The sequence below is a fragment of the Tigriopus californicus genome, chromosome 5, assembly GCF_007210705.1.
Source record: "Tigriopus californicus strain San Diego chromosome 5, Tcal_SD_v2.1, whole genome shotgun sequence".
Classification (NCBI taxonomy): Eukaryota; Metazoa; Arthropoda; class Copepoda; order Harpacticoida; family Harpacticidae; genus Tigriopus; species Tigriopus californicus.
The window spans coordinates 14046525-14055967 of NC_081444.1; the positions used below are offsets into that span (position 1 = coordinate 14046525).

General features: G+C 45.2%; 2 protein-coding genes across 2 annotated transcripts in view; both read left to right on the forward strand.

Moving 5' to 3' along the window:
• Positions 1 to 4292, forward strand: part of LOC131881317 (1-phosphatidylinositol 4,5-bisphosphate phosphodiesterase gamma-1-like) — a 6871-nt gene extending 2579 nt beyond the window's left edge. The window contains exons 6-16 of the mRNA XM_059228154.1: positions 7 to 476; positions 553 to 689; positions 769 to 919; positions 1012 to 1145; positions 1210 to 1412; positions 2627 to 2893; positions 2949 to 3120; positions 3212 to 3396; positions 3533 to 3696; positions 3765 to 3907; positions 3991 to 4292. Of these exons, the coding sequence (XP_059084137.1) occupies positions 7 to 476; positions 553 to 689; positions 769 to 919; positions 1012 to 1145; positions 1210 to 1412; positions 2627 to 2893; positions 2949 to 3120; positions 3212 to 3396; positions 3533 to 3696; positions 3765 to 3907; positions 3991 to 4247 (2283 nt within the window). The 3' untranslated portion in view covers positions 4248 to 4292. The remainder of the gene's footprint in view (positions 1 to 6; positions 477 to 552; positions 690 to 768; positions 920 to 1011; positions 1146 to 1209; positions 1413 to 2626; positions 2894 to 2948; positions 3121 to 3211; positions 3397 to 3532; positions 3697 to 3764; positions 3908 to 3990) is intronic.
• Positions 4293 to 7499: 3207 nt separating this feature from the next.
• Positions 7500 to 8385, forward strand: LOC131880909 (uncharacterized). Its single transcript, XM_059227641.1, has 2 exons — positions 7500 to 7668; positions 7747 to 8385. The coding sequence occupies exon 2, from the start codon at positions 7756 to 7758 to the stop codon at positions 8251 to 8253; it is 498 nt and encodes a 165-aa protein (XP_059083624.1). The 5' UTR covers positions 7500 to 7668; positions 7747 to 7755; the 3' UTR covers positions 8254 to 8385.
• The last annotated feature ends 1058 nt before the right edge of the window (positions 8386 to 9443 follow it).

Genomic DNA, 9443 nt, shown 5'->3' on the forward strand with positions numbered 1-9443 from the left:
GCCGAGCTCTGTTTGACTGGATCCATTTTGGAGATATACGATTACGAGGACGAATCGGATTACCAAAAGTGCCGAATGGATGAGGGCCAAATCCTGGAAGAGAATCTGGAACCCTTGGATCTTAACAGAAATCAAGCCGAAGATCTGTTAATGTCTATAGAAGATGACCCCGATGACGGCCTTTTTCTCATTCGAACCAAATCGGATAACAAGGCAGAATTAGTCATGAGCATTCACTACAATGGGAACATCAGGCACATAACCCTTAATCGAAAGAACGGGTTATTTTTCTTGAAAAATGCCAAGTTTAAAACCTTGTCAGACTTTGTGGAGTTCTTCAAACATCATCGCCTTGAAATTGAAGTATCCCCTGGACTCGTAGAGAAAGTGTTTCTGACCCACATGGCCACTCGGAAGAATCTTCATCTCATCCAAAATTGGTACATTCCCAATCTGTCAGAGTCCATGGTGAACAGGTTAGTATGCTAACAAAGGCCTTTGCTCACTCTGGCCATGAGATCCGTTCTGTACCAACAAGTTGTGTTTTTACAGGCTTCTTTTGGCAAAAAAGCAGGACGGTGTTTATCTTTTGAGAGATGGAATTAATCATGCCAAAATATTGTCCTTTGTCAGTGAAGGCTGCGTTTACCACGTCCACATTCATCAATTGGATTACTGCCTCGAAATAGGTATGAGCCAGCAAAAAACGATCAGTGTGTTCGTATTATTGTTGTAATCAATACAGGTTTTTTTATTGGAAATTCATAGGAGGAACTGTGACCAGGTTTGAGTCCATATTGGACTTTATTTGCGAGTTCGCGACCAAAGCGATTTTAAACCAAACCTGCTTATCGACCCCATTCCCTTTGGCCAAGAGCCCCGAAGTATTCGACCTTGCTAACGATAAAATATCCAGTAGGTACGCATTTTGGTGATTATGAAGCCACCTCTCCATTGTCATAGAATTCGTAAACTTTCTACAATGTTGCTGAATTGATGAACTATCAATAGACATGTGATGGGCTCGGAGCTAAATATTGCGAGCCCTGGCGACAAAATCAGGAACAAGTTGATTGACCCTCTGGATTTGGAGACGAAAATGCCCGAGGTGTTTGATGTTCCGTCGAAAACAATCAACTTGAAAGGTAAGACCAGAGTGCAAAGCTGATCAAAGGAGGCTCTCAATAACGCCAAAGATGTGCGTTTCAGATTGCAAACTGACTCTGGATTCCTCTGAAGTTCACCCAGGAGCCAAAGATCTTACGCCTTTTTTACACATATCGTCAAAGAAAGGCGAAATGCTACTCATCAAGATTGATACCAAAAATGATCAGTTCCAAGTGGATTGGTTTTCAAAGCTTCGGGAAGCCACCATAGGAGCCCATTCAATGGATGGTCCTCGGACAGATTCCGTGAGTCATCTTTAGAACATATGTTTGAAAAATGGTTCCACCTTAGATGGTAGAGCGGCGTCAAAATCGTTTTTTTGGCCAGTGCTTCATTTCACCTGCTTTTGCGTATCGATGCTTTTCTAAATATTCTATTACTTCAATAGCGATTGTCATCCCTTTGTCTTCAAAGAAAAGAACAGTGTATGCATTGTCGTAAACCTCGAAGGTCTTGAACAATTAAAATCCTAGCGTAACATGTTTCGACCGGTAAACAGACATGTTGGTTGAAGCTCAGTGTTCACTTATCAAGAGTTGCTTGTCCACCATCGAGTATGAAAGATCATACAGAGAATAGACTGAAAGCCATTGTCTCGCGCAGTCAATCCGATTACTTCTGTTCGAACGAGCAGAATTTGTCGTCGGCGCCCCACCTTCAATCTCCATTACTGTTTGGGTCCAGTAGTCCAACAGCGGTGAGCGGCAAAGTTATTCAGGGACAACCATGATAAAAGATAGACACGCGCTTCCCCAAAAGCCTTCATTTTCATTGAGTTTCCTCCCCGATGGCGCCTAACTACAAAACAAAGTACAGGCCAACCAGTCTTTCCCGTAGATGTGCGTGATCACAAAGCCAAATCACCGAAGAATAAAAGAGCTTGAAGTCCCATTGTGAGCTCTGTCATCTCGGGGAGTGAACTTTGTCAAAACTCATCACAATACATGGATGAGTTGGGAGTCCCGAGGAGACTGGAGTTTCTTTTCCCCCCTCCCCTTTTCATTGTGAACTTGTTTGGATCCCACCGACATAATAAGACAGTTTGACACAGAACAGAAAGAAGACGAGCGTTGTTAGCAAATCGTTGAGGTGACAATAGTCCCCAAGTTATGCAGATTAAAATTCAAATTCCCTCGCCGATTGGAACGGATAAACGAGATGATTACCGAACGAAGGCTGTCAAGTGAAACTTCATTGGGCTCAAATACAGATTCCCGTCTCACTAACGACAAAAATAGGACATTCATGCACATAGTATAACTGGGAGGGTGGGGAGGTGGATACATAATATCGTAGGTAGCTTTTGTGGCATCAATAATTATCGATATTCTCCACTTGAGTGGATGGACGAATCGATGGCCGGTCCAGCCCACAGGAGATCAAACGAGATCCCTTTACCACATATCAAAGTACCATGGGGACAACTATGGATGTTGCATGTGCCAATTATGCTTTGCAGGAGAATCCATCCGAGCCTTCTCAAAAGATAAAAGAGGTTCCCGTGAAAATCTCCGTTGACATGTCCAACCTGGCTATCTACTGCCAATCCGTCTCGTTGAGTCGGAGAGCCTTGCAGAAGATCAGGAACTTTGTCACGGATGACGAGCCTTGTTATGAAATGAATTCGTTCAATGAAACTAAAGCCAAAGAACTCATGATTGACCGCAAGTTGCGATCCGCTTTCCAATGGCGTCACAAGCGGCAATTCTGTCGCATTTATCCTAAGGTATGTACAGTATACTGGCTATAATCAGTACCAATACCGAGCGTCAATGTTCCAGGGAAGACGGACAGATTCGTCGAATTTTAATCCCGTGCCTTTCTGGTTGTGTGGTACCCAAATGGTGGCCCTGAACTTCCAGACCCCAGATAAGGAGTTGCAAATTAATCATGGCTGGTTCGTCCAAAACGGCCAATGTGGCTATGTGCTGAAGCCGGAATGCATGGTGGAAGGTGATTTCTGCACTTTTATACGGTTTCTTTCCTTCCTGAACTCTCGGATCCCAATCCCGAATGGAACTAATCAGATTGACAATCCTTCCAGGATGTTTTGATCCCGATAAGGCTGTCCATCGGATGGAGAGTATCGAGTTGCAGATCGGCGTTCTGGCGGGCAGACAACTGGCCGATAAAAGCCCGAAAACTAGTGCCATGTGTAACACTTTTGTCAAATTGGAGATCATTGGATGCCCTGTGGACAACTCCTTGGGGACCACTGGGATTGTTCAGGTTTGAAAACAAGCTGCATGCACTCGTACATACAGTATGCGATATTTCGAGTGCGCGTGGGATTAACGCTTGAACACTTGCCGAAGCCCTAGGAAGGTTCATCTCACGGAAAAAAGGATTACCACTATTTTTTCAGTCAAATGCGCTTAATCCTTCCTGGGATGAAACATTCAACTTTGGGATCATTTACAATCCTAATTTGGCTGTTTTACGCCTCAGCGTCTACAATCAAACCCAACTGAACAACGAAGTCCTCGGACAATGTGTTGTGCCCGTTTCGGGTCTCCGCAAAGGCTACAGGTACGAATTCATTGTCGTTGATTGGGATGCTTAGCAGAACAGCCCGCAAATGACTTCCTTCTGTTCAGGTCAGTGACCCTCAGGAATGCCTACAACGAATTCGAGAACGGAGTTATGGCGCTCTTGATCCATTTAGAGATTCGGACGATCGACCTCGGCGAGTCTTATTTGAAAAAGATGATCAATAACTACCTCACTCATCGGACTTCGGGTCAGTCGAGCGAGAAAGCCGGTTCGTGAAGTGTGCGAACCCGAAGACAGGTGTGAATTAATTTGCATGAGTTTTGTTTACAGAATCCGAAGGGGAGGTCGGTTTCAGTAACGAGGACAAGAATGCCATGACCCAGGAAGAAGCCATTGAGCAATTATCCCGCATCATGGGACGAAAGACCTTGCCCACTGTGAGCTCAGCGGGCAATGTCGGGGCTCAAGGGAATGCCGCCAAAGGCGATGACTCCTTAAGCACGCCAAGAAAGATCTTGAGCTCGCGATTTCCCTTGGCTTTGGGTGAACTTAGCGCTTCGAACCCCAAAGTGAAAAAGAAAAAGTGATCGAAAATACAGACAGACACTTACCATATTGAAAGTGACGACGGATCGAATTTGATTTTCTTCTCAGAGGCAGTCTCGTTGTCGTCTTTGCCGGCCTCTTCGAGAGCCCTTTTCTGTTGATTAGCCACGGCATTTGTGGCTTGGAGTATGTTCTGAATCGAGAATTTGAGGAACGAGTTGACACTTTGATGCCGCGGAGGGGACCGGGTGTGTCCATCATCCTCGATATTGATCTCGTCCTCATCCTCATCTTCGGTCACCAGATGCTTGGAGCCTCGTCTTTCACGGTTCATCTTTTGTCGGTCAGTCAATGGTGATAAGGATCGAGCGGGTTCCTTGTCCTTGGGATAATCACTGCTTCCTTCTCGAGACATGCTAATCGGAGTCGATTTCTCTCGTCCTGGAACTACTATGGACTCCATAATTCACGGAGTTAAACTGTGCTTAATCGTGTTTGAGAATTGTCCTCGATTTGCGATCCCCGGCGGTCTCCAACTACACACATAGTGGGGACAAAACCACGGGACATTCAAGTCCCAAGTCCTCCAACGAACCGCACCGAAAAAGACGACGACCACCACACGGAGAAAGAAGAAAGGAGAGATCCAAACCGGAGAGGACGAGGACGACAAGGAGGAAGGAAGAGGACAACAACGAGAAGGAGCAGGAGAAAGAGGAGCAGGAGAGCTTCTAGCTTCTTCTAATTTCCCGACCAATTTTCTCCATCGAGCACTCAAGAGCCATGGCATTGGCCGCGGCAGACCCAAGAGAACCCCCATTTGAGTACCGGCAATCACCTTAGACCGGCTCTCTTCCCGCAAAGTGGAGGAAAAAGTCCTGATGGCCCCTTTGTGGCTACGGTTAGGGAAAGTGGCGCCAATTTCCCTCAAATACGTTCCCTCGATCTTCCTCACTCACTCTCCGGGCATCATCATCCTCTGAGTGTGTATGTGCCTGAGTGAGTGTGTGTGTGTAAGTAAGGGTCCCTCTGACGCTCCTTCCGTCTCCTTCCATCTTCATCTCCCTTTCCATGTGTTCTGGTACACACTGCGAACTCCTCCCTTCGCCGCCAACATGAAGCTCCATGATTGGTCGAGATTGAACGGCGCCCGGAAATCGCATTTCAGGTGTCACCGCCGGCCGATCCGTTCGAACGGTTCGAAGCAGACCAAGAGCTCCGATGTACAATAGTTAGCAATGTGGGAGAGGAATGGATGCAGTGCACTCGCTTCTACGTGCTTTGCTCACTCCGCGGCTCGTCGAGTCCAAACTCGAGAGGACTGGGTCACTGTTGGATCACTCAGGCTAGAGTGGAACAACTCGTGGAAATGGAACCTTTTTCCGAACAAAACGGCCACCAGAGCACCTACGAAGGTATAGTGGTCTCAGCGGCACAGGGTGGTCGTGAATGATAATAGCTCCGAAATCCTCTCTGAAAGAAAGATGTCCCTAGGGACTCAGAACCCATTTGCTGAAGTAATGTTGCAGCACAGAGCTTTAAGACCTTTGCCTCTGGAATCCCATCCCTCCATCCAGTTGGAAGACAGGCAGGCAGTCAGGCAGGCAGGCAGGCAGGCAGGCAGGCAAGAAGGCAGGACTCTTCAGTCTCCACTCCTTACACAAATGGAGCTACTTTGGGAGGGTCTGGATTTATGTTCAAGGCTTGAAAACACTCTCACCCAAGTTGGATATGGGATCAGCACACTTTGCCATTGAGTTTTTGGAGGGACCCCTCACCCTCAGAACCTGAGTTGAAAGGAACATTTTCAGACTTACATTACTAAAAACGAGAAGATGGGTAGATCGGCCAAGATCAGTGAATACTACCTTCAAAGCAAATAGTGCAAAACCACACTTACCCACTATCAAGTCAGCGGTTGAGCGACACGGCTGGCTGGTTGGCTGGACTGATGTCCATAAACACGGTCAAATTGTCTATTTCTCATTAAAATTTGTACCAGTTCTATATTTCTTTGTCCAAGAGGCCCACCACTCCTAGTCTACCTACTACCAATGATCGTTATTGCGTGAGTACCCCAGGCCCTGGAATGTGGCTAACATAATCGCCTGCAGGGAATGTTTGCTATGACGTCAACACATCCGTTGAATTTGTTATACTAAAAATTGACTCGATTATCGACAAAGCACCCGGAATCAAAGCTATGACACTTTTTACACGTACTTCTTACCACGATGATATTTCGATTTGAAAAGACCCCATAAAATAGTGTCTCTTTCCACAGAATCCATTTCAATTCACCAACGACCTTGACGCCACTCCACTGCCGTTCTTTAACTATACAGTAGGTACCTGTCGAGATTCAATGTAACACAAATTTCCTAGACATCCTACGAATAAATGTTGGTCGAGTCTAGACATGTCACATGTTTAAAAGGAAAAGTGAATAAGTCTTGAATTCGACGTAACTTGACACACATTACGCTATTCTTCGCATTTCCATCAGAATTAGTAGAACAAAGGATGAATGGACCGAGGAATGTTTATCTGTGTGTGGGTCGTTTACTGGGATTAGCTTCCAGTTTGGAGGAGGTGTCCCAGTTACTAACCTGATTGCACCAAATTCACTGCTAGACAAAGAGTGGCTGACCGTGGGTCAATCTGGACTAGTTTTTGAGCTCCTAGTGTTCGAACACCAACTACATAGCATACCAGTCTCACATCTACAGTGTGTATGCATGGCTATGAGGGACCTTAAATTCTTTACCTTGAATTCTGACAGACATGATTGAGAGCTAGATTTATGAGAAACGGCCATCGTTGTTACCCTAGTAACCCAGGCAATTGAACTCGGTCTTTGTTGTTCACATGATTAAACATACTGATTCGCAACATTTCGCCGGATCATTTGCATCCCGTTTCAAACGAACCTGAAAAGACAGGTATTCGGATCAATCGCTCCTGAACATTTTGTGCTACGGGCACTTACGCATTTCTCAATAGTATTTTTGTCGCACAACCAGTGAGAACCGGCTTCACGCAACAACCACATTAGGAGTAGGTTGGGAGTCACGCGTCGTCCTCGAGTTAGAAGTACAAAACACCTGGGCCAGTGCCTATGGGCGAGGGTCGAGACCACGTTCTGACGGAGGGGAGACTCGGCCCAAGGTGCAAGCGTAAGCGTCAATCTCGTGACCGGTCGTGAGGTTCGGGGTGGTGGCGTTTCTTTATCGCTTTGCGTCAGCTAGACTGGATGATGGAATTCAGAAAATTGGAGGTATTCCCCATCTACGAGGAAACTGGGGTTGAACTCTATGTGGCCGTGTTTTCCGAGGGGTGAATGGAACTTGGTTGGGCCAACATTGAGAGCAGGGGTAGATGCCTTGAGTCATATAAATAGAGGGATGAATTTAGGCATCAGTATCAGTAGCCTTACTCAGCGCAACCAGTCAAACCAAACAAGTGAGTAGTGGCCTTGGTAAAACATTATTCAAATGAAATGTTGTAAACTAACATTTTTTTATCATCTTTACTTTGCAGACAATCAACATGAACAAGTTCTTGATCATCTGTTCTCTTCTCGTCATCTCCTCAATGATGACCGAGGCCATCTTTGATGGAGGCATCATCTCCATTCCCGCCGGACTTGCTCTAGCGGGTATTGTGGGTCTCAAGGTCGCCGGAGGCATCGGATTCGGTGCCGGAGTTTTGGCCTCTCGTGGTGGCCGTCGTGGTGGTCTTCGCTTTGGCCGATCGGTCGAGTCCATCGAAGACCGTTTCCTCCAAGCCAGTGTGGATGATGCCGATGATTGCGCTAAGAAATTGGTGTGCATGGTCAACGCCACTCCTGAGGAATCCATGACTGCCGAGGAGAAGGTTGTCGCCGAGATGTTCGGTTACCAAGATGAGATCAATGTGTCTAAGAGCTCTGTTGAGTTTGATTTGGCTGCTCTTGTGGGTCGTAAGGCTGGTCCCGCCCAGTGCAAGTCAATCTATGCCCGTTGCCCTCACAATCAAAAGTACCTGATTGAGGTGCTTGGGGCTTAGGTTCGAAGTTGCATTGCTGAAGTTCAAAGAAAGCAAAGTTATGTTTTACAATTGTCATTTTATCGAAACCAAAAATTCAAAATCCAATAAAGAAAGACGAACTTGCTGTTCGATGTATTAAAAAGGTTAAAATTGCGATTGTGTTCCCTCTCATTTCTGTTTTAATCGTAACTACACACTCTTAGAAACGCCTTCCACTACTAGTCGATCACTCCTGAATTGGAGTTATTCAGAGCCCCCCCCAAAATTCACCGACATTTTGAGTGCCCATGTCACGTAATTTAGCTGTCTGACGTAGATTAGTCGACAATGAGACGTACCTGGCCTATGGACAGTTTATTTGTGATGTCACATTTCAATCTTGAGGGGCTTGTTCGATATCATCTACAAGGCTGTAAGAATCAATTAGCAAAAATTGAATTGATGTGTAGATATTGAAAATTGTACATCTACTTACATTCAAACTGCGCCAGATCTGTCACTGGACCCTCATATAGACTTACATGACGACATTTGATATGTGCTATTCTGAGACAAGATCTTTAAATGCTTGTACCTCTGAGCTAAGGCTTGAACGTTACCCAGAATGATTATTTGCTCACCACTTTTGCCAGTGCATTTTTTTACCGGTTAACGTTCAAGTCCCTAACTCAGCTTAAAAAACAGGCCTCTGGTTTCACAACTAATGTTTTGGGTTAAATATCTTATTTGAGTTGCTCAAAAGTAATTGATTAAAAAATAATTGCTCTGACAGTACATGTACCATAACAAGAACATGGGCAAGTCAACTGAAGGTAATCTTATTCACAATCATGATAGTATGAGATGTCTAGCTATTGGGGACGGCAAAATAAGCAAAAAGACCAAAAATGGTCAATTTAACCACATCACCCGCCCCCAATTCCACAAAGTTCAAGGTCAGACTTGCCAAGCCAACTGTAAGGAAAATTGTAGTTTAAAAGCATCAAAATGGTTTTAAGGGCACTTTATCAGTCTAGAGTATGGTTTTGTCACACCTTAGGTCATGAAACTTCTTGAAAAGACCCAGTGATTCCAACAGATTCTAGGGTCCACTTAGAAGTCTACAATAGATTGTCATTTATAAAACTAGTAATGAAAATCCTATTCAGTAGTGTAGCGAATATGCTAATTACAAGAATGCGTTGGCGTTTGACTATATATTGCCTTGT

What these genes read in the sequence shown, in the direction of transcription:
- LOC131880909 (XM_059227641.1), top strand. Translation starts at nt 7,756, where the DNA reads ATGAACAAGTTCTTGATCATCTGTTCTCTTCTCGTCATCTCCTCAATG.